At 37.3% G+C, this 25,882-nt stretch overlaps 1 protein-coding gene across 2 annotated transcripts in view; it reads right to left on the reverse strand.

Moving 5' to 3' along the window:
• pdgfd (platelet derived growth factor d) overlaps positions 1–23,446 on the reverse strand; it is a 45,230-nt gene extending 21,784 nt beyond the window's left edge. For both annotated transcript variants that reach the window (XM_077565031.1, XM_077565030.1), the window contains exon 1: positions 22,966–23,446. In XM_077565031.1, the coding sequence (XP_077421157.1) occupies positions 22,966–23,086 (121 nt within the window). In that variant the 5' untranslated portion in view covers positions 23,087–23,446. The remainder of the gene's footprint in view (positions 1–22,965) is intronic.
• Between the last annotated feature and the right edge of the window lie 2,436 nt (positions 23,447–25,882).

A 25,882-nucleotide genomic window follows, 5' to 3' on the forward strand; every position in this document is an offset into this window, starting at 1 on the left:
TAGACTACTGGCAGGCTGAAGTGGACATTCATACAACAGTGAAAAGCTCCATTTTTGTCTGTTGGACATGTTCCTTCCTCTCAGCACTGCCATCCCAGCCCACATCTACATAAATGCCACGCCAACATAATGTTAATGTTGTTTTGCTCTGTTGTCTTTTTAGTCTCTGTCTGATTATTGTACATGCGTCATATTGATTGATTTCAGTTATTTAAATGTCTGTGGCAGGAGGTCGGAGATGATAGGAAAAATAGGAACTTGTGAGGGAGATGCCGCAGTTAGATTACCACTTTAAACCAGGAGGCAAGATTGGATAGTGCTGTTTCTTCACCATTTGCATACAAAAAAATGCATTAATTATGAATATGACAGCCCTATAACGGCAAATGCCATATTAACTACAAGACATTTTCAGCCCTCTATTTCATGAGTATAATATTTTTTCCCTCCATTAAATCCCTGACGTATATGATCTGACACATTCATTGCACGGATAATCCATTAGTGGGCAGTATCACCAAACTAATGGCTTTTCCAGCGACCTTGCAAGATCATTTCATTTGAGAAAGGAGAATATATAGAGTGGCTAAGGTATGAAAAAGTTGAAAAAATATTAGACAACATTATAAAAGGTAATGGGTGGATGTAATGTGAAAGTACTCAATATTTTTGACTAAATGTTTTAGTAAAACCGTGTTAAAAGTAAGTGTATACAATTTGAAACAGTATGTGTACAAAGTAATTTCACGCTAAATCAGTCAACTGTTATTTTTTGTAAATTTTTGCATTTGCCATGTACTCAAAGCTTGATTTTTCAATGAAACTAATAAAATGTTTAAATTACATCATTGATCATTGACCATACATTGTTGATTATTTCCCAAAATGACAAACACGACAGAGATGCAAGTCCTGCACAGGCCAATTTGCCTATGTCTACTGTAAGAAATGCAAAGTACACCTTTGCCTGAGCAAGAACAGAAAATGTTTTAAGGCTTTCCACTATTCAAAATAAAAATTTGTTACCCAAAAAGTTAGTAAAAAAATGTATCTGTTTCCAGTTACTTTGGTGGACTTCTCAAATCCCAATAGTGCATGATAGCAGATACACTATAGGCTACTTATTAACAATGGGAAATGTTCTTTCTGATTTGGGAAATACTAATATATCTGATATGCCTGTTTATTATTATATTTTTGACAGTTATAAATGTACGAAATTAAATCTTTATGACCGGATGTATCAAATATGACACAGATCAAAAGTCATATGTGGAAATTGATTTTCATTTTTTTTTTGTTCAAAAGGACCAATAAATAATCTATTTACAAAGAATCAAATTTTTTTCTCACATATTTCATGGTTCAGGCTTTTGACATAAAAACTATATTTTAATCTAAGCATTGTTCTGTCTTGCATGACTGTATATCATTCATATTTGTATTTGTACATACATTTCCCAGAACTTTTTATTTCACATTTGTCAGGATGCAGGTGGGTAAATTCTCACTCATGAAACTTGTCTCTCCCACCTTCATTGCTGGAGTGTGATGTTCTTCAATCTGTAGCACTGAGGTCTATTTCTGATCCAAGTGCCAATCACACTCTTATCAACAGCTCTGAAGAAAATGCACCAAACCAAACATAGGAGTGGTGAAGTGTGAGAGTGTGGATGTTCAACAAAATGTTGTATCCACAAGGAGGAAGTAGATGGTTTTAAATTGTTGGGATTGATTTGGATAGTTTTCTCACTAACTCAGTGATCATTAAATATGCGTATATTCTATATTAATTATATATGATTTGTTTTCTTTGTTGTGCTCGTCCATGTCTTCTCTGTGTTATCCGTATTTTGCTGTGTTATGTAAAACATGTCCAATTAGCCACATAAGTGAGGCCATCCACTGTGTGCTACTATAGGAGGTTGTGCATAGTGGGTTTGTGCACATCTGTCCGACACTCTACAGTGTACATTGTATATTATCTGTTTGCATAAGATTAGGTTTTCTGCAAAAGTGCAGATTCTGATGTGCAATACTGTTCTTGCACCCACAGACAATTTCCACCCAGAGAGAAATAAATGACCAAAGCCTTTTCCAGCCGGCTAAATGATAGCTCAAGTCCTGTGTGTGTGTGTGTGTGTGTGCGTGTGCATTGATTATCAAGGTCTGTGCTGGCTCCACTGTTTTGCCATTCTCTCATGACAAATCATCTTTAAATATTCTCCTTTGCTTCTCAGTCACGCTCACACAAGCACGGAGGGATGAGAGGGAAACACACACACACACACACACACACACGCACACACAGCTTTGGGACGAACACTGCATGTCATAGGTGTCATCTTTGGTCACTATCGTCACCCACGTAATGCCTCTTCTTCTGATTCCTCTGTGATAAGAGGAAGCAAAAGAGATAGTGGGTTCTGTCTCGTATATGATTTTTCTCGTTCTCTACTTCTCTATCACAATGATTAGTGATTTTACCTCTGCATTTGAAATTTTGATCAGATCTTGTTTTGTTTTTTCTACAGAGCTTTAAGGGATACTTGACTCATTGAGCCCCTGCTTGCAGTAACAAGTTAATATTTTGTCCAGAATTTAATAACGTCATTATTTATTCATGTACAATGAATACCTTTAAAAACACTTTTTTCCCACTTGCTGTCGACTGAAGATGACATCATGCGTGGTGAGTAAATAGGCAACGAGTCAACGACCAACCACGGCTCACATCTTCTGGGTTTGGTCAGCAAACTGAGCCATGATTGGTCGTGATCTGTTTCCTTTTTTTTTTTTTTTTTTTTTTCCAAGGAAAGCTCAGTATTGTTCATTCGATTTGACATCATCATTGCTCTCCTTTTTAAAAAAAAAATAAAATTAAAAAAAATGTTTTTTTTTCCAATTTTTTTTAAAATTATATATACATATACACACACACATATATATATATATATATATATATATATATATATTTTTTTGTATGTGGGTGAGCATGTGTATGTGCGTATGTGTGTGCGTGCGTGCGAGCGTGTGTGTATTCATCAGTTCACCTAAAGCCCATTAAAAAAAATCCCATACTAATAATATAATATAATAATAAATTGCCAAATGCAGAAACATCAATGTAAGTTATCACGATGTAGTGGCTCTCGCTAACAGACAGAATTAAGTAACCAGAATTAGGTTAAAAAATTCTATATACGTAGACCATGTTTCTATAAATTTTGATATTTGGTTTTTATTTTATAGTCGTGATCTGTTTCCGACGCACGGGTGATGTCATCTTCAGTCGACAGCAAGTGGCAAAAGGAGGTTTTAAAGGTATTAATTGTTCATGAAAAATAATGAAGTTATCACATTCATTCTAGATAAAATATTATCTTCTTACTGCTGCAAATGACTCAATGAGTCAAGCATCCCTTTAAAGCAGTTAACAACAACCAAACGCCTCCTATAGGAGAACAGGAAAAAAAAGGAGACTGTATACACTGGAATGGAACACAGCTTAATGATGGTAAAGTAAAAAATGTGTTTAAATGCATCTCGGAATTATTCCAGAAGAGAAGTGCATGTTGAAAGATGGACGATGTGGGAGCGACCAGTGCATTAGGCAGGCTAAGAAACTATTCAACTGTGAATCACTTGTGTGTCAGGCCAGCTGGGGTTTGGATATGTATGATTTATACAGTAGCAATGTAGTTCACATGATGATAGAAAAGTGCATGTGCATAATGGTGCTTCAGATGGACACTGCATAGCTGCCACATTTGCATTCCACAACTTTCAGTTTGTTGAATTCAATTTGTGAAGGTGATTGTCACGTTATTGTACGTAGTTTAATTTGATGTGTTCCAAGTCATTGTTTGTTAGCAGCACATTAAGACAAATGAGGAATGTAACCAAAACCGAGGCTGACACGAACAAAATGCATATGAGGAACTGGCCGAAGATTCTCAAGAAATGTCTTTCATTAACAACAATTAAATAGACATTAAATGCTCACGTTTGCATAGATTTTCTCTATTATCTAATATCAACAAATCAACAACTCTGATCAGTCATTTTAACATAATAAAACAACAAATATCATTTTAAAATAGGTTTTGCACTCTGGGGATTTTCTCTGTAGAACATTTGGCAGAGCACAAAATGAACTTTCAAGTGATGGACTTGGAAGTGTGAGTGGAAGAGGCAAACAAATACACTGTATTACTAAGTAATGGCATACATTGATTGCGCTGATGATTTTGAGGAGGTTGGCAACTGCCCAAAAAAAAAAAAAGCCACGTTTTGTTTAATTTAAGTGCATGGCAAATGTGTGCATGTGCCCATCCTGTGTAACATTGTGTTTTTCACACCTCAAAAACTGCACTTTGAGGGATCATATGGCATGACTCCTTCTTGTGACTGCCTCCAAGACAGCCCTGGGATCATGTAGAAGATCCCAAATTGCATTGGCAAATATAAGGTTCTGTCACACGAGGTGGGGAGATCGAACCCAGATGCAAACAAGGCACGGGAGGTGGGAAACAGAGAGTCTTTATATAGAAAAATACAAAGTAACAACAGAGAGCAGGGCTGGATTCAGATATCCTCTAAGAAAACACTTGATGGAGAAACCTTGACTAAGAACCTTGAGCAGGCTGGATGCAGAACTCAAAAGTACAAAGTAACCACAGCGAACAAAGAAGATGCAATGCACAATTCCATTTGCCGGAATAAAGGCCTAAATAATAAAATAAGAGTGACAAGAAATAGTCTAAATAAAAATGATGATTAGAGGACCCTAGCAACTGCAACTGACTATGTTATCATCATAAGGGGATAGCATAGGACTAGACAAACTAAGAGTGGCTAATACATCATTATCAAACATTATTATCATAAGGGACATAGTAACTGTATTAAGTAACTGACATCATAGCACATTGATCTCATGACCCGACCCAAAACACAGTCCTAAGAGATATGTTGCCATTAGGGGTGTCAAAATTATCGCGTTGATATCGAGTTAAATCAAAGTTCCTTTAATGCCACTCATTTATTTAACACTCGATTTTCTGGAGGAATTTCAGTCACAACACAGCAGACACGTTCACATCAAAATTACCCTCTCACTGGAGTCAAGTAGTGTTTTACATTTTTAAAAAGGTGCAGAAGTTTACAATTTACTTTATGTTAAAAAAATAGACAGCTCTTAATATGAAAAGAAAAATGCGCTGAGCTGTCATCAATGTCTAACAAATGCAATTATGCCATCTAGTGGCAGATAATGACCTCAACACAAATCAATGTTGCACTCGTTTTTTTTTTACATTACAATACTTTTTTAAATTTTAACTTCAAACAATTTTATGAATTACTATAAAATTACTGTACCAATGAACTAAAAGATGAAACCATGTTCCTATGAGGTTAACATATTTTTCCACTTTTTTTGTTAACAACAGTAAAAAAAACTTATTTTATTGTACATTTAGAACAGATATAAAATGTGCGATTAATCGTAATTTAATTATTGAAGGCATGAGATTAATTACAATAAAAAATTGTAATAGTAAAAATTGTAACACCCCTAGTTGCAATAAATTTAGTTTTTGGCATTTCAAATTGCGATGCTATATGCTATGTGGCTAACAATATATAATATGTGGAAGGTGTGCATTGATCTCGGTATCATGTGTGTGCGTGTATATGTCTGTTCTCCTGGAGGCAGACAAAGGGATGTCCTGTGACACAGACAGAGGAGGTTAGATAAACAACCAGGGATCAAAACATTGTTGACTCAGGACACTCACAGACAGATTTACTGAAGGCTTTCTTCTTTTCTTGCTGGGGCAGATGAGGCAATGAGGCCCCAGCAAAAAAAGGAGGAAAATACTTCAAAGATGTTTTGTTAAATGCAAATCACTATAACGTTATAGATATTCCTCTCATATTTTTCAGACCACACAATATAAATCCTGCTAATACGACTCTACCGCTACTAGGGGACCTCGATTTATGACATTTCCTACATAACAGGATATGAGGATGAACGAACGAATGAACACTATAGTGTACAATGAAGTAATTTGCACAGCATGAGAATATGTCCCTATATAACACTAACCCTCAATTTTAACAGCACCACAGCTAATAAATGCTGCTAATGGTTCTATTAACTACAATAGAGACTTGTGCGTCGGGATGGTTCTCACAGACCAAGACCAAGAAGAGGTTTTGGCACAATTTAGGAAGAGCACAAATATTAAAGACACTGTAATTTCCCAGGTATGCCAGCTAGTAATGTTTAAAGTGATAGCGTAAGAGGTTATTTGTGGTAAACTTGAACGGCAGCCAAAGGACATATTTTGCAAGCAGGATCAATGCAATCTCATAAACTGCTGAACTATGCCTTGCTAACTGGCAAACTGCCTCTGAAGGTTTCCCCTGGCACAGTCCAGGAACAGCATGATAAACGAGCTGCCGTCTTTTCCAATCAGATGATGAGCAAACACACAAATTGCAGCCTCACGCTGACAGACAGCCACAAGACAGACCGGACAAAATGACAGGCTGGCAGGATGCAAAAACTGAGAAAAGGATGAGGAAGCCAACCTGGCTGAGGTGAAGGACAGTCAGATGGAGGAGTAAAACAGGGCAAGTGATTGAGTGAGATAAGGAAGGACGGAGGTGCGAAGAAAAGAAAAAGTCATGAGCAGTAGAAACATGTATACTGCTGAGTAACAACGTCCTCAAATACTCACGAGAGCTCAAACCATTAGATAAGCCACACCAAAGAACATGTCGAAGACTCATAAATAAGCAACGATACAATCTGCTTTGTGAGCATGTGTGCGTGTCTGTGACGCCGTGTCACTCCTTGTCGCTTGTTTTTGTTCATTTCAATGTCAAAAGGGAGAGGAGAAACGTTACTGAAAAAAGATGACTCTCAATGATTCAGGAGCATTTTTATCTGCTCCTCATATCGTCACGAGTGTGTCTCAGTGGTCTCTTGAATGACATTAGCATCTGCACTTTGCTTCTACAACAGCCTCTCCGGCAACCCAAATTGTTGTCAGGTTAATTAGCATCGTATGAATCATCTGTTAAAGGACACAACATGAATTTGGTTGAATAATGTATACAACAGTAAATTTTATGGTTATCAACAACTTAAGCAATTTGTATAATTTATAAGTGTTACAACTTACCCGAGGCAAGTTTGTTTCAGCTAGCCGTGACTGCATTAGCAATGAACTAGCTTGGTTTAGAGCTAACAGTCAAAACATTACCACGATATGAATGAAATACGTATAGCTAAACGGACACATCATTAACAAGATATACACTTGATGAGTTGAACTACAAGGCAGGTTACGTAATCACAAAATATCACCCGAAAAACTGAGTTCAAAATTTTGCTTTCATTCACAAATTTTGAGGACTAAACTACACGTGTGCAAAGTGAATCAGGTGATTCCTAACTTGTTCCTGATTGGAGCAATTGCAAGTGTTACAACTGACCCTGGTCTCCTCTAACTACACAGCCGAATTAGACCTAATAAAGCATCAACACAATATCAAATACAACTAAATAACACTCCTTTAACTCTGAATATTTGTCAAAGAAAACAAGTTTATACTGTACATACTGTATCTTTTATTGAATTTCAACATTTCCCTGTATGGTGCTTTGACATGTTCCAATATAACACCTTAGCTAAGATAACTGAATAATGGATGGGACTAACTCTTACCAAGTCAGCACTGTGGACAGGTCAGTGGAGACACTGTGGCTGAACGATGCTAGCAGCCATATTTCTAACACGTCAGCAATTTGAATATTTACACTGATCAAATTTTTTGGGGAATCCTGCACACATGGAATAATAAAACTACAGAGCAGAAATGCGCAAGTCATGCAAATGAAGTAGATGCAGTCTTTTCTTATGAGTCTCATGAATGCCAAGTCAAGGTCAAGTGGAATCTTCCAGAAGTTTTTGCCAAGCATGTCGCAAGTCATGAAATTGGTGACTCGAGTTGACACAAGCCCAGGTTAAATGAGTTCTCCACCTCTGGCGTATAAACAAAGAGAAGGTGTCACATTTTGCGCCTGAAACAAACACATTCTAAAACTGTGAATGCTAATGGTAAATGCAGAGCTGCCAAATGAGATGGAAATCACTGAACACTACCTCGATGTACCCGTAACACGTTATTCCGAATATTATTATTTTTTTAAATAACACAACATCAGAGGCGGCCGCTGGTAAAGAGAGCTTTACTTTTCTGTTCGCTTCCTTTGTTTGTCGCTTCAGGTCTTTCAAAAAAAAAAACTGCTTTCTCAAATTTAGTAATTTGCTCTTAAAATTACATCATTGAGTTGCAAAATTGCTCCTCAGAGAAAAAAGTTATTTCGAGCCTTGACATCTATTTCACTAAATCAAGATGAATTTGGTTTCTTCAAAATGACCAGAAGAGAAAAACTGAGAAAGACAAGAACATATGGAGAGACTATAGGCAAATCAGAATGAAATCTATTTTGAAAGGGACAGAACATGAGTGATGCAAGTACATGTATGATGTCCCGTTGTGGGACATTTTCTGCAAGCTTGAAAGTACAATACTGAAACGCCAAATGTTTCTTCAAATTTGATGTAATATTTTTGAAGCTGGATAACACTTTGTCAACGATCAACTTTAACATTTACATCTTTAGCTGACTGACACAACTCAAGGTAGTGGCTGGATTTGAAAACAGGAATCTCTCTCCTTGACTTTGACATCACTCCCCAAGATGGGAGGGCGAAGTTGGCGGCATCCCAGCATGCAGCATGTGCAGCTGAATCCCAAATTAGAAACATCTCACAGCATGAAGCATTTCGTTTATTCACAACAATACATTCACACCTATCTCATAGTTTCAATCAAATTGAGCATTATCATTTTTGTAATGGTAGATCATTTGATATAGCTCATTTAACGTATTGAAACAGATTGTACATGTTATGAATAGAGGGTGTATATAAGGCATTGTGTGTTATTCAGTACACTGAAGTCAATATGTATCGATTGTACAGGAGAGGTATAAACTTGGCCAAGCAAATCAGCATGATTTGCGTAGTGTAGTGTGAGTACGCAGCAACGCTTGATACAGGAGCATCTGGCTCCTGCTGACAGTTACTGCAGTTTAAACAGCAACATTAAGGAGAACAATCAATAATTGCTGCAATGCACAACACACACAGGCACATATGTGCGGAATGGTTTCTGCTGTTTATACTTCCATACATTTTCTATAGCGCAGGACACATATCGACAAATAAACATTCACACATATATTCACACCTATGGACAATTTAGAGTCCGTGAACATAACCTCCCTGTTTTTTGGAATGTGGGATGAAGCACCTGGAGAAAAAACACACGAAAAAATATCCACGCACACCTGACCTTAAATTCAAACCTAGAACCTGATGACTGTGAATGTAGGCCTACTAACATTCTGACATTCAGCACACCCAAGATAATAATAGTTTTAGATTTCTTTGATATAGTTAGTTTTGATTTCATTTCGAACTACTTTGAATATGTGGGCATTTTAGCATGACAAAATCTCACAACACACAGCAAAATCGGTTAAGAAATGGTTCATGGATAATTTTATTTTTTTTTAAAGTACAACAAAAAATGGAGAAAAAAAAGTTTGCAGTGGCTCAGACAGTCCAGACTCGAATTCAATAGAAAATCTGTGGCAGGAACTAAAGATCAGGGCGATGACAAGAAGAACTCATCGCTAAAGATGAATGGGCAAAAATATTAGCCGAGTCATGCAAAAAGCTGGTCAGCAACTATAGGATTTGTTTTATTAGCTGTAATACTTAATTTGATATATATGTAACCAGGTGAAAAAGAGAGACACACACAAAAAAAAACATTGTTAAATTCACCAATGTAATACCTGTTTGTGTAAATGGGTGGTGCTAGTTCCCCATTTATTTCTAGTTATACCGGAAGTCTGTTTGTTTCCTGCTTGCGCTTGATGTCTCTCGAGGAGAACGAGAGAAGGACATTTTCACTTTTTCAGCATAGACTGGTTGGCGAGGAAGCCGTTTTGGGCCACATAAGCATTTACTTGATTGTCTCGGTAAGGAAATGTCATTAATATGTAGTTATCTATCTGTTAGTAGATGATACTAGATGATATTAATGCACAAATGTATTTTATTTTTTTGGGGGTATTCTTCCAGAGTTGCCATTGCCGCTTTGTGTACCGCTTTGTGCAGCGTTTAGAAAACAAATTCGCTTGCTAGTTTTGTTACACAAGCGCCATGTTTGCTAGTGTTGTTTGAACATAACGGAGAGCGTTTTTGAGAAATAAACAACCCCTTTTTTTATCTGAAGGTGTGTGCACCGTTTGACCGGCTTCATATACAATAGATATAAATTGATGTCATTCACTAGAAAGTTTTCTCGCTTTCTGTTTGCTTCTCTCTGTGCATGGGCTAACACACATTTTTTTCAAGTCCATTCACTCTAAGGGCAACTTGAATGATGTTTGCTAGATGCATGTTTGCTCTGTTACTGAGCAGACGCTTATGTTTTGACACAAGTCCTGCTCTCTTGCTCACATCAGATATGTGTGCGTGCGTGTCAGTGTTCTGACTGCCAGTATGTATCTGACCTATCCACCGCTGGGATCACTTATCTCGCTGAAGGCTCAACAGTAGCACATCAATATCCACCTGCTCCTCCTCATCTTCAATTCTGGTCCTGTCTGTTAACTACTCTGTCATCATCTTTCACCCTTTTCCCCTTGAGATCTCACAACCGCACTTTTACTGTCCTACCACATCCCGCTTCCTTCGTCAGCCTGCATACTCACCAACTTCTGAGAGAGTTAACGATGAGCTGAAACCAGGAGAAAGGAGGCTAATGAAGACCAGAGGAGACAGAGATAGTGACGGGGGGAGACAGATGGAGAAATGCCGGGATACACAAGTGGGAGAATGTGGGAAATATGTGGAGAAACGCTGACATTCAGAGAAGGCAAGATAAAAAGCCTTTGACGGGGGAAAGAAAGAATCTCTTTCATTTGTGTCAGAGCACCATTGTCAAAATAACAAAGACGTAGCACTCGCTGAGAACCAGAGGATTTGTCAAAGTCCCCCTCTTGCACACGCAACACACACATAAGACACACGGCATAAATACACAAACGTGTTTATCTCTTTCCTTCAGCAGGGACCGATCTCCTGGGGTGTGAGTGGCTTCTGCTCTCATTTTTCTGCAGTGTCACTTCTGGCATTTGTCGTGTGTCTCACCCTCAGTTAGCCCTGCTAGCAGAAACATGACGGCGCCATTCGATTCTTTCGGCTCCATTTTTAGCAGCCAATGAAGCCATTTGGCTCTATTGTGTTGCCGGAGAAACATCTTCACCTGTGTGCACTCACATTCTGCACAATCCCATTGAGTTTCTTTAGGTCTTTTCGACAATGTGTTAGAACAAATTAAAAAAATAAATATTATTCTATTATGTACATCAGGGATAGGCATCTTAAACACTGAACTTACTGTATGTGTAAAATACATTATTTTAGTATAGATCATTTTTATAATACATTTCTCAATGTAGAAAAGCAACAAAGGCTTTAGAGCAAACAACAAAATATCCACCGTTACCGTCCATAAAATAAAGAATAATGTGACTTTTGGTATTATTAGAGTATGTGTTGCTCATATTAAATGGCAACAAATGTGCACAATGCGTGCGCTATATGAGCTCAAGCAGCAGCGCCGCAGCGTTTTTTTTTTTCCGGATTCAACTCTCTGGCCAAGTCCCATGAGATATCCAGGGGAGAAATAAATATATAAAATAAATAAATAAATAAATAAAAAGCTAGAATGTGCTGGTCAGTGTGATTGACGTTTCGCTCCCTCTTGCTATTGGTCAATGCTGCGGAACCAAAAGGACGACGACGTAGGTATGTCACATAGACTTTCGTCGCGATGGTCGTGAATCGTCCCAGACAACAGGCGACCGATCGACCGATCGTTGAAGGTGTCACACTACACGTGTCACACTACATTGGGCCCAATCTGTGTTTGATCAGCATAACCGAACATTGCCCTGAATCAGGTGCCAAGTTGCATTTTAAAACATCCGTTTGAATGATGGATACATTTCCCAGCAAATATCAAATAAAATTTTTCACCTGGCAGAAGATGATGTCAGTTCAGGTGGCGGATGGATTCCTGAGGAGGGGTGTGTTGTGCACCTAAAGTAGTGATATTGTCCCATTTTGTTCTCCTTCACTGAAGCTATTCTATGGATTGTTTTTAGTTATATCAAGCCATTTACAATTTTGTTGAAGCAGTGAGAGTACTGTATGCACTCAACTGTAAATGCTGGGTTGTTGTTTTTTGCTTAGTTAACCGGTATTGTACTTGTTATTGCCTTCACCTTGCTTCTTTCAATGGGAAAATGATTCCACTTGTGTTGATGTGTACCTTAGTGTAACATTTTTTTAAACGGTTGCAAGAGCAGTAGGAAAAGTCGACCAAAGGAAAAGTTCATATTACTGAGATATCATGAGCAATGATGCAGCTACCACCCTTAATATATAATAACATTGTGTAACTTGCACTGCAACGTAAAACAAAATTTCCCAAAACTAGCAGTTTTCGTTTCTGTTTGTTAACCTAAACAGAAAGGTGAGATGTCGAAATGCATTCAATGCATAAAATCTTGTCTGCAGCTTAATAGTAATAACATGGCCTTCCGCTCAGCCTAAATAGAAGCTGAATAGCTTCACCGGGGATCCTTTTTTATTTCCCCTTGCATTCCCCTCAGAGAACCTGTTCCACCTTGCCAGAGGGCTATCAGTGTAATTAACACACCAGCTGCAACTACAGTGGCATTGTAATGAAGCCGTTAGTTTTATGAAGCAAAGCCATTTAAAGCTGTTCTGCCAACTCCCTGTCGCTGGATGCCTTACGGAAACACATCACGTCGGGTATTCTTTTCATGTTTAAGCGGTCTGTGCTTGGGCTGTGCTAATTTGACCCTGAAAGTGTTTTGGAATCATGGTAATGATTCCCTGGATTATTTTTTTTTATAATCAAGGAGGATATGGTCAATGATAATGTAGTGGCTCGCAAGGCTGACTTTCATGCAGCGTGGGATCAATTCTGGCTCACGGGCTGGTGGTGTGAATCTGAGTCTGACTGATTGGGAACCAATCACCTGTCCATGACCTTGAACAGGGTGGTTCTATGTTCTTTCCTGTTTTTGATACACTGTCCATCATTTCAAACTCTTGGCCACAAATGATTTTCCTTTGCAATCTAACCATCCCCATTTGCTGTATTACTTCTTCCCCTTTCTTTTCCTGTTTCCATATTTCACCTATACATGTTATCTTCTCTTTCATAGTCTGACCTTATCATCTTCTCCATGGCTTCTTGCAACTCCCCCATTCTGTCGCTCTTTCCTTATAGCCTTAATCTTCTTTTTCCACATCCAATTTAGCTGCTCCACTCTGTTTTCTGTATCTAATGCCAGTCAGGTGCTTCAGCCAAGACTCTACTCCACCTGAATTAATAAATGTCTCTTGTGGCTTCACCCTTTCCCCTTTTACACTGCTCTCGCAGCATTAACAAGTATAAGAATGCAGGTTTTACCCATACCACATTTTTGGGAAAGAGTCCTCACTGATATGTAGTACCAATACATAACAATGCCATTATGTCTTGTAATTGGGATGAATTAACTAATATTGTTAAATATCATCAAATTGTCTTAATCATGGCATAGCTTTCACTTAAATACAACCTTTTAGGTGACAACTTGTCATTATTGAAAATTTAACATCCACCTGCATGTCTTGCTAAAATTCAGGTGGGCATCGTTAATCAGTAAGCCTCTGTCAGTATTTCAGTCAGTGACAGCCAATCAACGGCAAGAGTGTATTTGCCGTTAGTACATCAAACACACGCACCACATAAAAAGAGACGCCACCAAATAAAAATAAAATAAAAAATACAATTAAAAAAGCCATAGAGTGTGTCTTTAGTTAGTGATGGGAAAATGAAGCTTCATTTTATTTTTTATTATTGCTCTAGATCAGGGGTTCTTAACCTTTTTTTTTTTTACCTTGGGGCCCAACTTTTCCTGTAAAAATTGGCCCGGGGCCCATTTAGAAATTATGATTTATTTTGACTTATTATTGTTTGTATTTAATAACTAAACAAAATCTAGTTAAGGTTTATATAATCATTATCAAATAACATGATACAATGTGGTCGTCAATGACATTAATCAATGACTGACACCCAATAAGATGCCACAAGCAAACAATTCCAAAATCAACTTCTTCGTTTTTGTGTGCGTTTATGTGGATGTGCTTTTTTTAAACAAACGAGGCAGTGTGACCAGATTGATAATTGTGATTCACTCAAGGGATTTCTTCACATTATCAATCTGGGATTGCTCCACGGTGATTTGCTCGGGAAAGGAGTGACTTGCTGTACAATACATGTACTTCGAGCTGATTGGACGATGTGACATCTTGTGCACGTTTGTTTTGACCAATCACGGCAACGGATGAAAATGTCGCGTTCAGTCTCGTCTTGAGAAAAAAAAAAGAAGCACGGACATCTTTACCAGATAAAAATGCACGAAGCGCCTCTCGCTGTTCAACATTCAACAAGGAAACGGTGAGTAATTCTGCGAGAACAGAATTAATTGCAGCGTCCATTCGTGTATGCTAGGTTTGTTCTATTCCCCTGGCATTGGTGCTTCCTAATTTCCTCAGAGCTGCATTCCCGCCCTAAACAACGTCTGATTGGTCCGACATAAAAAAGGTCAGCGGGAGCAGTATAAGATGGATTCTCAAAATTCAGCTTGCTGTCAAGGTTAGAGGCAGTGTGGACAGATTTTTTTTTCTCCACGGGGTGGGAGGGAAATATTCAGTCCGTTGCGGCTCACAGTTACAAAACTGAAATTACTTTGCGGCCCACTAGATGGCGCTTGCGACCCTAAGAATCACTGCTCTAGATGGTGCTCTTGGTTTAAGGATGCAGTGGAAATGTAATCAATATTGTTGCACTAGCCTTTATCTTTAAACCAAGGGCACCACTTAGAGGAGTAAAAAAATATCACAAGTTTTTTATGAAGCTTCATTTTCCCATCGATACTTTCGGTCCCACAGACTGCAATGACTTTGTCCCGCATTGTTACCTATTACCACACAGTGTGTGTGTGTCTGTTGTTTTTATTTTACTTTTCTACTTTATGTCTGTGTAGAGTTTGTATGATGATAACGAAATAGGCCCAATAATTTTATTTAGATTTTTTTTTTTTAATCTGAATAAATCAGAGGTTGACCAAGGCTGATTCCGTTCCATCTTTGTCGACTGTCTGGACTCCGTATAAAGCATTTCCTTCCATTACCTGAAGAGACCATTTCAACCTCACACGCTCCTTTGATGGGCTAACGAACTTAATGTTTCAGAATATCATTTAGATAATTCACTGCTACTTAAAATAATTTTCAGTCAAGAGATGAGGGAGTCACTTTGGGGGCAGACGACTCTAGACTTTTAATTTGTGACTCTTCCGCCATGACTCATCATCCCTTTTCATCATATCTTCCGATCAAAAGCCGGTGGGTGAGAGAGGGAGAGCTACCTCACCTTTTATACCGAGTCTATTTGGCTTGCCCTGAGTTCCTTTAAAAAAAAAAAATGCTGACAGGACGGAAAAGTGAGAGGACAACTCCTCCGGCTCCTTTAACTTGGCATATCTCTTCTTAAACACCTTTCCTCTCCAACTCTTGTAATCCCTCTCTACACTTTCACTGCTCTACTTCCAGCCGCTACCTCCACCTGACAGCAGCAGAAATATTAAGCACCACCTTCCGCCACTGGCCTTCCAAGACCTCATCACGCGCTTGCCTCTGTCTTGTTGCACAGAAACATGCACACACCCTCCCATCCGACCGTTCAAAAGGTTACCACCCGATTTCCTTTTTGCAGGGAAGGAAAGAAATGAACTGCCAAACATGTTTAGGTGGGGCTGCTTTTGCTTGTGTGAGTTGTGTGTGGAAAGTATGTGTGTGCATGCCAAATAATTATTAGGGGATTCCTTCGAAGGGAGATCCTGTAATTGTGTTTGCTTGTGAGCGTGTCCACTTGGGAGGGTGTGAAGTAGTTCAATGTCCGCTGTCTTGCGACTCAACAATTCCAATAATCTTAATGTCTCTCCTCCCCGCTCCCACCCTTGAGTTTCATATCACGACATGTGGAAAGACTTTGCAGCTGCGTTTGAAACGATGATGAATTTGACGCAAACACGTCATGGCTGTCCGATGATGCCAAGAGAAAACGTCCATCAAAGCTTACAGACATTACACCATGGACAATTCATCACATTCAATAGTCTAGAGTAATACAATCAGAAGTCCTGATAGCATTTGTCATGGCCCTCAAGGTGAGGTCATGTCATTGATTTAAAGGTCAAATGGAGATTCTTTCACTCAAAGCCATTGTAAAACACTTGTAATTTTGTTAGTGACATGGCAAACGCCATGGAAAAGAAGATGCCAAAATCATAGTGGACTTACAAAATGGATTCTCACAGTAACTTGCTCAAACATATTTTGATACTTGACTTTATTAAAAATGTGAGTGGTTGGTGTGTGTGTGTGTCTGTTTGTAGGCATATGCATATTATCAGTGTTCTCAGAAGTAGTCAAGGACCATGACAGCACACTCTCTGATATCATGCCAAGAAAATATAGCAGCACTTGCGCTACAGCTGCATGTTTGCACATGTGAATGAACCATATCAGGGTAAGCTTATGCACTTTTGAGTGAGCAACATAATCAAGTAATGTGTTCTAACAAAATTACAGTTTTTAATGTTAGCAATTTTGAAGTGTAGCTGCATGAAAACCCAATTCTTAGCCTACTGTATGATCCAGTGTTGCTGTACACAGAGATGGGACATAACAAAGTACAAATACTTTTTTTTTTACTGTACTTGAGTATGATAGTTTTTTCAGTACTTTGTGCTTTCCTGAGTATTTATTTTTTAGACTACTTTTTACTAGGGGTGTCAGGTGATATTTTTTTTTATTGTAATTAATCACATGACTTCAATAGTTAGCTCACGGTTAATCGCACATTTTATGTCTGTTCTAAATGTATAATATTTTTTTTCTCTAATTTTAATATTCTTATTAAAGTAAAAGTGTGGGGGGGGGGAATAAACTAAGAAATATGGCTGAATATTTTAGTCATTGATACAGTAATCTCATAATATTTCATAAAATTGAGTTAAAAGTAATAAAAGATTTAAAAAGTACTGTACTGTTTTTAATCACGTCCCATGTCCTTATATGGGCATGGCATTGGTCATTAGGATCAGCTGGCACAGACTTGCAGTTAACAAGGAAATGAATTCATGAGCAAATGGGGAAAGTATCTCTGCTCTTTAGGAACATGCGATGAATCTCTCACAGATGTTCCATAATTAAATATGCATAAAAAAAGGTTTATTTTCTCTGTGTAGATTCCTTTGGTTTGTTCCCGGGTCTTTGACATTGTTTGCCACCTTATAAGAGCTCAGAGAGATGACGGGGTAAAAGCTGAAGCAGATGGAAGAAGATGTGATGATAAAGAAAGAAATGAGAACAGGGAAGATTGAAAGCAGAGGATCTGGAGAGATGGAGCGATATGTAGTCAGGCGTAGACTGATAAGATAGCGCTGAGAGAGGGAAAGCTACTGATAAGGAAGACGACAGAATAGCAGAAATCAGAAAACTATAAGGGAGCCTTTATGAAACCTATATAGTATTGGAAAAGAAGTCGGATTTAGTACGCAAAGTCAGTTGCAGTGTTTTTTGGGGGGGTTGGGGTGGGAGTGGACGACCCCGGCACAACCCCCATTTTTCATAACAAACGCAAAACTGAGTTTTTATTCTTCCCAATTTTGCCAATGTACGTCAGTTACATGTGGAGTTTCACTATTTGTGGGCCGGCACGTATTTTGTCTATCATTTACATTGGCATTTTTTGTCATACATCTGGTTAGAAAGTGTGTGGTCCTATGTGACCTCTCCATAGTAGCACTGATGAAAAATGTTAACCCATTTAAGATGCATATCCCTGCTCTAAAGGGATTACTTAAAATGGGGAAACATCTAGTTTTTTGAAATAAATCTTTGTGACATTAGTCTTGGAACTTTTCCGACACACTTTGTATATCAGGATATACACGAGTGGACAAAATTGTTTGTACCTAGATGTCAAGACTCACAAAAGTAGAGCCGGCTACATGTTTGCCAAATATAATTACAGTATGGGCATATGTATTTTTCAGTGTGCCTGGTGTAAGACTAATGAGCCTACTGTAATAATCTCTTTAGTGAATAATATCAAAGTGACTATCGAGGCTGCAGTATAGCCTTGGCACAAGAAAATCTAAAAAATATACATTTTTAAAAAGCTCACAATATGAATTGATAAATGTCACTGGATAAATAAATAAAAAAACATAAAAAAAAATTACTTGAAAATAACAGCACCTAAAACTACACATCTGAGCAAAATTATGCGCAGGCGTCCACTTGGCCTAGTATGATGTTAGCTGTGTCTGAGCACAAAAACAAATGACTCTTTAACGACATCATCACAGGGACTTCCCAATTCACAGAGGAGTTTGCAAGATGTCAAGTACAAGACTTTTCTTTCTTCTTTAATTCAACTAATATTTAATACGATACAAAATTGAATACGACTGCAGGCAAAACAAAAATGAAAGAACATGCTCCATAAATGTGCTATGCTAAATACTGCAGTGCATTAAAAAAGTATGAGAACCCCTAATATCAGATTACAACTTGTAGTAATAAAAATGAATATAGCTGATTGGATGGATACAGTTATATACAGGATATATTCCCCCAGACTTTGTCAAGGAATAACTCATGAGTTTTTGGTGATGAACTGAAGAAAAATTTGTTAAAACATAACAAAGGACAATAAAAAAAATGTGTCTAAATATCTAAATATGGATTAAAAATATTCATAAGGGAGTCTAAATATAGTATATGTAATATGTATTACAGCTTTAACTCCACTCTAAATCTCACTAATGATACTATAATTTTGTTCCCACCTTTTTGCTTTAATATCAATCAAACCTTGAGAGGCCACACAAAAGTGGTGATGTGATTGCAAGCTGATATATGCTGCATTGTGCCAGTCATAATACTTACAGCTTGTGAAGTAAAGTGCACAACGCAGTCCTCGCATTGTTTACATTTTTGGAGAGCATTAGTCTTTCTGTTGCCATTTGCCCCCTTACTTGTGAGAAATGCCATTAGGCACAAAAGTAAATTCGAAAATGTGAAAATTCATAGCTCTAGGGCTTTTCCTAATGCATGACTAAGCAGAGAGCACTGAGTGCGGAGGCTATGCAAATGCTTCTATGTTTCTTCATAAACACACCGGAGTAGAAGGTGGAAAAGGCCTCAGGGCTGTTGTCCAGGTTCAAATCTAAAACTAAGGTATTTTCATGTTTCCCTGCCAAAAGCAACCCCGCAGCTGTCTGTGTGCTTCTCTGCGTGTTTAGTAAAAGCTACTATAGCGCATACTGTAAATAAAATAAAATAAAAATAATCGGAAAAAAACGGTACATTTCCAGCAGCTGGGGCGCCAGAAAATACTGTGAAATAACAGAAAATTACCTTCTTGTAAAAGCTGTTTTTTCCATAAAGCATGTTTTTTAACTGTAATTTTGACAAGATTGTATGCAATGTAACAGTATATGACAAAAAAAATAATGTGATTAATCTTTCAAAACATGGCCAATAACTGGTAAAAAACAACAACAACTAGATATTGGGTTTAAAATTGCAACAGTTTACTGTTAGTGCATTTCATTTATACAGTATAGCATTTTTACCTCTTTCAAACCGCTTTACATTTTGACCACCGGTTGTCACTCAACTTCTGATGACACATGCATAGGAGTTCAGTATTTTGCTCAAAGATACTTCACAGTTTACCAAGTGGATCAAACCAACAACCTCAGGGATACCAGACGGCCACTCTACCACTGATCTACGCTGCCACTGGTATTTTCTAATTTTGCATCTCATGAAATGTATAGTTGGTAGTGCTGATTCTCCAGTAGAGGCAGCATTCATGAGTCCAATTGTTGCCTTGCGTATTATTCACCCGCTCAAGCTTTCTACTAAGTTTTTTTTTTTTTTTACGAGAAAGTAATTTTCTGTTATTTCACAGTATTTTTCTGGTGCCCCAGTTGCTGGAAAATTACCGTTTTTTTTGTTAGTTTTTTTTAACGTTTTTTTTTTGTTACAGTGTATATTTCATTAGATATATTTTCAAAATAAATGTTAATACAATGAATGTTACCATCATTACAGAAATTGTAGTTATTTTTACTTTAAAAAAATTGTCAATTCACAAAGAAATTATGGTAAAATTTAAAAATGTTTCTTTATTTTGTGTGTGTGTGTGTGTGTGGGGGGGGGGGGTAAAGTCGAATTTTACATTTTAGTCTATTAAATAACAGGCAAATATTTGTGACATTACGATACATTTGTGAACGTATTAAAACAATCAATATATGTAGCTATTTCTAATGGATTTTTTTTGTAAAAGAACAGAAATAATGTGTATTTTTACAGTTACAGTGATTTCATGTTATTTTACATTTGAAATTTTAAATCAGTTTATTTTGTGAAGTAAATGCTATTTTTAAAATACAGAAAAAAAAAAGTAAAAAAAAAAAAGTAAAATTCTGTTATATTACAGGTTTTTTTTGTTTTTTTTTACAGTGCAACCGTAGCCTGGGGATGACATGAAAAATAATCATGGTGTGCACCTGCTCGGATTTATGGCTCAACTTCTCTGCTGATGATATTATGTTGTACTGTACTGTACTTCCTTAGACAGCAACATAGCTGCATGAGACTGACTCAACAGTGCCTCTGATGGCTGCAGCCATTTAGTGGTCCTTATTTATTTTTTATTTTTTTATTTTTTACTCCATTGCAAAAGTGCAATTCATTGACAATTTACACAATTGTCAAAATTCACAATGATAATTTTTGGGGGGATATGTTCAATACCACTTTTTTTTCAGACCGATACCAGTATGAGTAGCCTACTCAACTCTTGATTAGTCACCGATATCAAGATAATTTGTTGATAACCGCCCCCCCCCCCCCCCCAACAAAAAAACAAGCAAACAAAAAAACTATTACAGATAACTTTAAAGTGAAAAACCTATACAGGTCTATCCCAATATAGCATTTTTACTTAAAATTGTATGAAATCATTGGCAATTTTCTATTATTCTCATTTTTAATTACTACTTCCTGATCATAAAATGGTCACAAGAGGGCAGGCTTACGAATACTGATTCCTTTTAATAAGGCTGAATTTGGCACCTATACCGATACCTGGTATTGGTATTTGCCTATCCCTAAGTATTATTATTATTGTTGATCAACAGCTGGATAAAAATGTTTGTCATACTTTAAGGCAAATTGTTAGTTTTAATGCCAGTCACTGGAAATCATGAATATTTAATCATCAATTAAAGATGGGAAGCTACTAAAACAATGAATAAATAAGCTGTGTGGTATAGGTATATGGAAAGCCACAAATTTGAGCATTCATTCGATATGATATCAAGCCTATAGTCCATCTACACTGTAAACCCAAGCGTTCAAAATGATCAAATAGATTAAGTACACAATAGTCAAAGTCTTATGAAAACTACTACTAACTTAACTTTTTTAAGTTTGTGTAACTTTGTATGCTTTTATGAGTAATTTGTACTAAAAAGTTTTGATTAAATTGAACTATACTAGTTTTGGGGTAACTTAAAAACTTATAAAATTAAACATTTATTTTACTTATTAATTTGTAATTTTATTTGAGCCCTATGGTTGACATTGTAAATGGTAATTTGTTCTCAGTTTCTTATTTGGTCTAATTAAATTAATAAGAATTTATGTTAGATTATAAACATATGCTCATAGCAGGCGGCATGGTGGCCAAATGGTTAACATGTCTAGTCCAGAAGTTGTGAGATTAAATCCTTCCTGGCTAGAGATTGCATGTTCTCTACGTGCCTGTGTGGGTTTTCTCCGGGTACTCCAGTTCCTCCCACATTTCGAAAAATATGCAAGGTATGTTAATTGAACACTGAATTGTCCCGAGATTGTTTGTCTGTGTGTGTCCTGCGATTGGCTGACAACCACTTCAGCGTTTACCCCGCCTACTTCCTAAAGACAGCTGGGATAGGCTCCAGCATTCCTGCAACCCTCGTGAGAACACTGTGTACTTATGGTTTGGACTTTTGTCAACTTAATCCAGTGGTTTTATAACAGTTATAAGTTAGTAAATGAGAATAAATGAGTTGCTGTAACAAAAAGCTTCTAAGTAACTATGTATCAAAAAAATATATTTGGTGTAATCAAAGCATTCAAGTTCTGCTAAACTCAAAAAAAGTGAAAGAAATAGTAGGCAACACACTAGTAGTCTCCTTGGCCTTACTAGTGTAACCAAAAGGCCCACTTTTTGCCTCCCTAGTAACATGTAATTGTCCTATAAACACAGAAGTACTGTGGAAGGCAGTAGAGGAAAATATGCTTATAGGGTCACAGTCAGTCTTCTAATGCAACGTAGTCTTTCTACTAGTGCAGGGAATTCTAGTCTTATTAGTGGACAAATAGCATACTAGTATGCTACATATTTGCCTGTATTGACAATTGGGCATCAATTGAATATTCAAATAGCTTTCCAAAGGTCAAGATATGTTTTGTTTTTTTTTGGGGGGGGGGGTGTGCTGTGTATTTTAAGATACAGAAGCAATAAACAGTCCAAAAATAGCTGAATGAATAAATAAATAATTAATGAAAGAAGTGATCTTACCATCTCTCCTGATGTTGCCCCTGATGACTTTGATCATGGAAACCTGAGCTCTCCCCAGTGCTCCCGCGCTCAGTAAAAGTAAAAGCACCACGCACATGTGGAAAACTACTGGTCCACTCATGCCGACAATAAACTCGGGAAAAAGACGATTAACTGGCCAAATCTCCACACCGTACAGTTATCTAGAACTACTCGCTCCAAGCACATGAAAAGAAAGTTTCCATCCACTTGTTGACGCGTGGCGCGCACCAAAAACGCACACGGACACACACGCGAGGTCCTGGTCCAAAACGTATTCACCTCCTCGGATGATTGAAGCATACAAAGCACTCGGACTAAGTACAGGTGGAGTGTAATATAGTTCCCGTCATGGTGACACATGCGAGCGGAGGCGCCGGACGTCTTATCGCGCCTAAAGCAGTGAATTCAGTTCAGTATTGGAGAAATATCCTGCATAGTTTACAGCGCCTTTGGAGCTTCTGTCTGCTTGTCTGCACGCAACCGGCGCGTACGTCAAACTTCAGCCAACTAAGTTGGGTGGGCGCGCGCACATCAAGCTTTACTGAACTCTGCGTGTCAAGTGTCAGCGTGTTTTTGAGGGTCTGTGCTGCTGCTTCGGTAAGACCTTGACACTGAGGAATGACTCAATTAAGTTCTCTTGCATTTATAGGTTATATATACCATGAGTGGTTCTCAAATGGGGGTACGTGAAGGCACTCCAGTATGCAGGACCAAAAGTGCCTAAATTAAATAAATGAATAAACCATTAAATAAATGTGTCATAAAATAATTAAATGTGTCATTTATTAATTCAATATGGAATTAAATAAACCAATAATTAAACAAATATGTAATGAAATAATCAAATGTGTCATTTATTAATTAAATATGGAATGAAGTAAACCAATCATTAAATAAATGTCATTAATTAATTAAATTACCTACATATGTAAATATACATATCATTATTTCTGTATTTATTTATTTAATGGTCCTGTGTTGCAGCGTGAATTTATTTTATCTGTCAAACTCGCCCGTCAAAGTAAGTGGGCGGGGCTAAAGCCTGATTCACTCAAATCTTGTCTAATCGACTGCTTCGGCCTGAAGAGGTTAGAAACATTGCGGCTACGTGATGGATTTTTTTGTGGATATAGAGTGATCAAGACTTGTTGTTGTGCGAAACCAACATCAAAATAAAAGCAATATTTCTACTATTTCGCTAAAGTACAGTTTTGACTTGTAGGTGTTTCCATTGAAGAGTGATTTGCTTTTGAGACGTAGTTTTCGTAATGTCCCGCCTCGACTCTCGCGAGATTTATCAGTTCTTGTAGGCGGCTCCTCATGCAACGTCACAAGAATGAATAGTATGCGTGTATAGAGTCCCCTCAGGAAGCAATTTCGACACAAAAGCGAGTGGCCCTGTACTTCCAACTTCCTTTTCTTCCTTTTACCGGGCGGGGTCACATGACTACAGAAAATGCGAAAAAAAAAGTGACTTTCATTTCAACACTTCTCAAAAACCACCTCAGGAGAGCGTAAATCTGAGTCTAATAGTAACGCGTCTATTGAGGTCAATAGCGCCACCCAGCCTATCGAATTGCGTTTACTAGCTACTCACACTGCATCAATTCATTATTCTGAAATGGATTTGCCTTGACTTGGTGAGCAAGGTGACAAATCAGGTGCTTAATGGTATATTAATTTATTTAATTTTGGCACTTTTGGTCCTCCATATTCCAGGGGGTACGAGAGATTTAAAAATATATTTAAAAAGTACAGTATAGTCTATGTAAATAGTTCAGAAAAATATAAATTCATAAAATTCTATTTCCATGCCCTAAAAAACAGCATCTCTCCCATACCAGAATGGTTTAACCCAACTAGTCATATATATGTTTCACCTAGAATTACCTGTCAATTACTTGAAAACTTTTTTTTTTAATGCAGTTAATTATTTATTTTTGAAAACAGAGCTTTACTATAATCCCAAAGGTGAACACTTTATGTTGATTTATGCGCATAAATCTTTATTTATAATTAAAGTATTTATTTATTTTGTTTTTAGTTATATATTTTTTTATTTCCAAATAGTTCAAGAGAGGCCATGTAAATACAAATAGAATTCCAAAGTTTAATAAATCAATGATGGAAAAACACCCTTTTTTTCCTTCCTTTCAACCAGAAATGCTTTGCGCCGGTCACTGAAAAAAGGTTGAAAACCACTGAACTATACGATAATTTACTCAGGAGCTAAAAATAAAATAAAAAATAAAATAAAATGTTACAATTATTGTATAGAAAGGCGGGTAAAAAGAATATACTGTAAAAAAAAGTAAAACAGGATTTCACAATAATTAAAGTATTATTTTACTGTAATTTGTTGTAATTAATTTTCCTTGTAATATCTCAATGAATACCTGTATAAAATATACAACATCATTGGGTTTTACAGTATTTAATTCCTATTTTACAGTAAAATCCTGCAATCAAACAACCCTATTATATCACAAGGCCTATACTATCACAGCAACACAGTAAAAAAAGAAAATGCAAGGATTTCACAGTGTAATATTTGTATTCAAACCAGTTAGTCAAATGACGAAACTGAACTCGCCACTGAACCTGAAGATGCCATTTCCCTTTTCTCTGAAAGGACAACAAAGGCCCTTCCTCCAAAAGTGTCAACCCGATCATATTTGGAAATTTCTTGCGTGATTAATGAAATATAAATCAACGACAAAGCCGCTTCCCGCCCCTTCCTTTAGAGCTCATGCTCTTAGTTCGGAAAAAATATGAATAATCAGTGAATAGGGGAGAAATGTAATTTTTTGGTCCCGTTTGAGTTGTGTTATGAATTCCCTTTCAATTCAGCACAAGAGAGGCCTGACGGCAGCACAACGGACTTGATAGCTTTTGA

This window comes from Vanacampus margaritifer, chromosome 5, assembly GCF_051991255.1.
Source record: "Vanacampus margaritifer isolate UIUO_Vmar chromosome 5, RoL_Vmar_1.0, whole genome shotgun sequence".
Lineage (NCBI taxonomy): Eukaryota > Metazoa > Chordata > Actinopteri > Syngnathiformes > Syngnathidae > Vanacampus > Vanacampus margaritifer.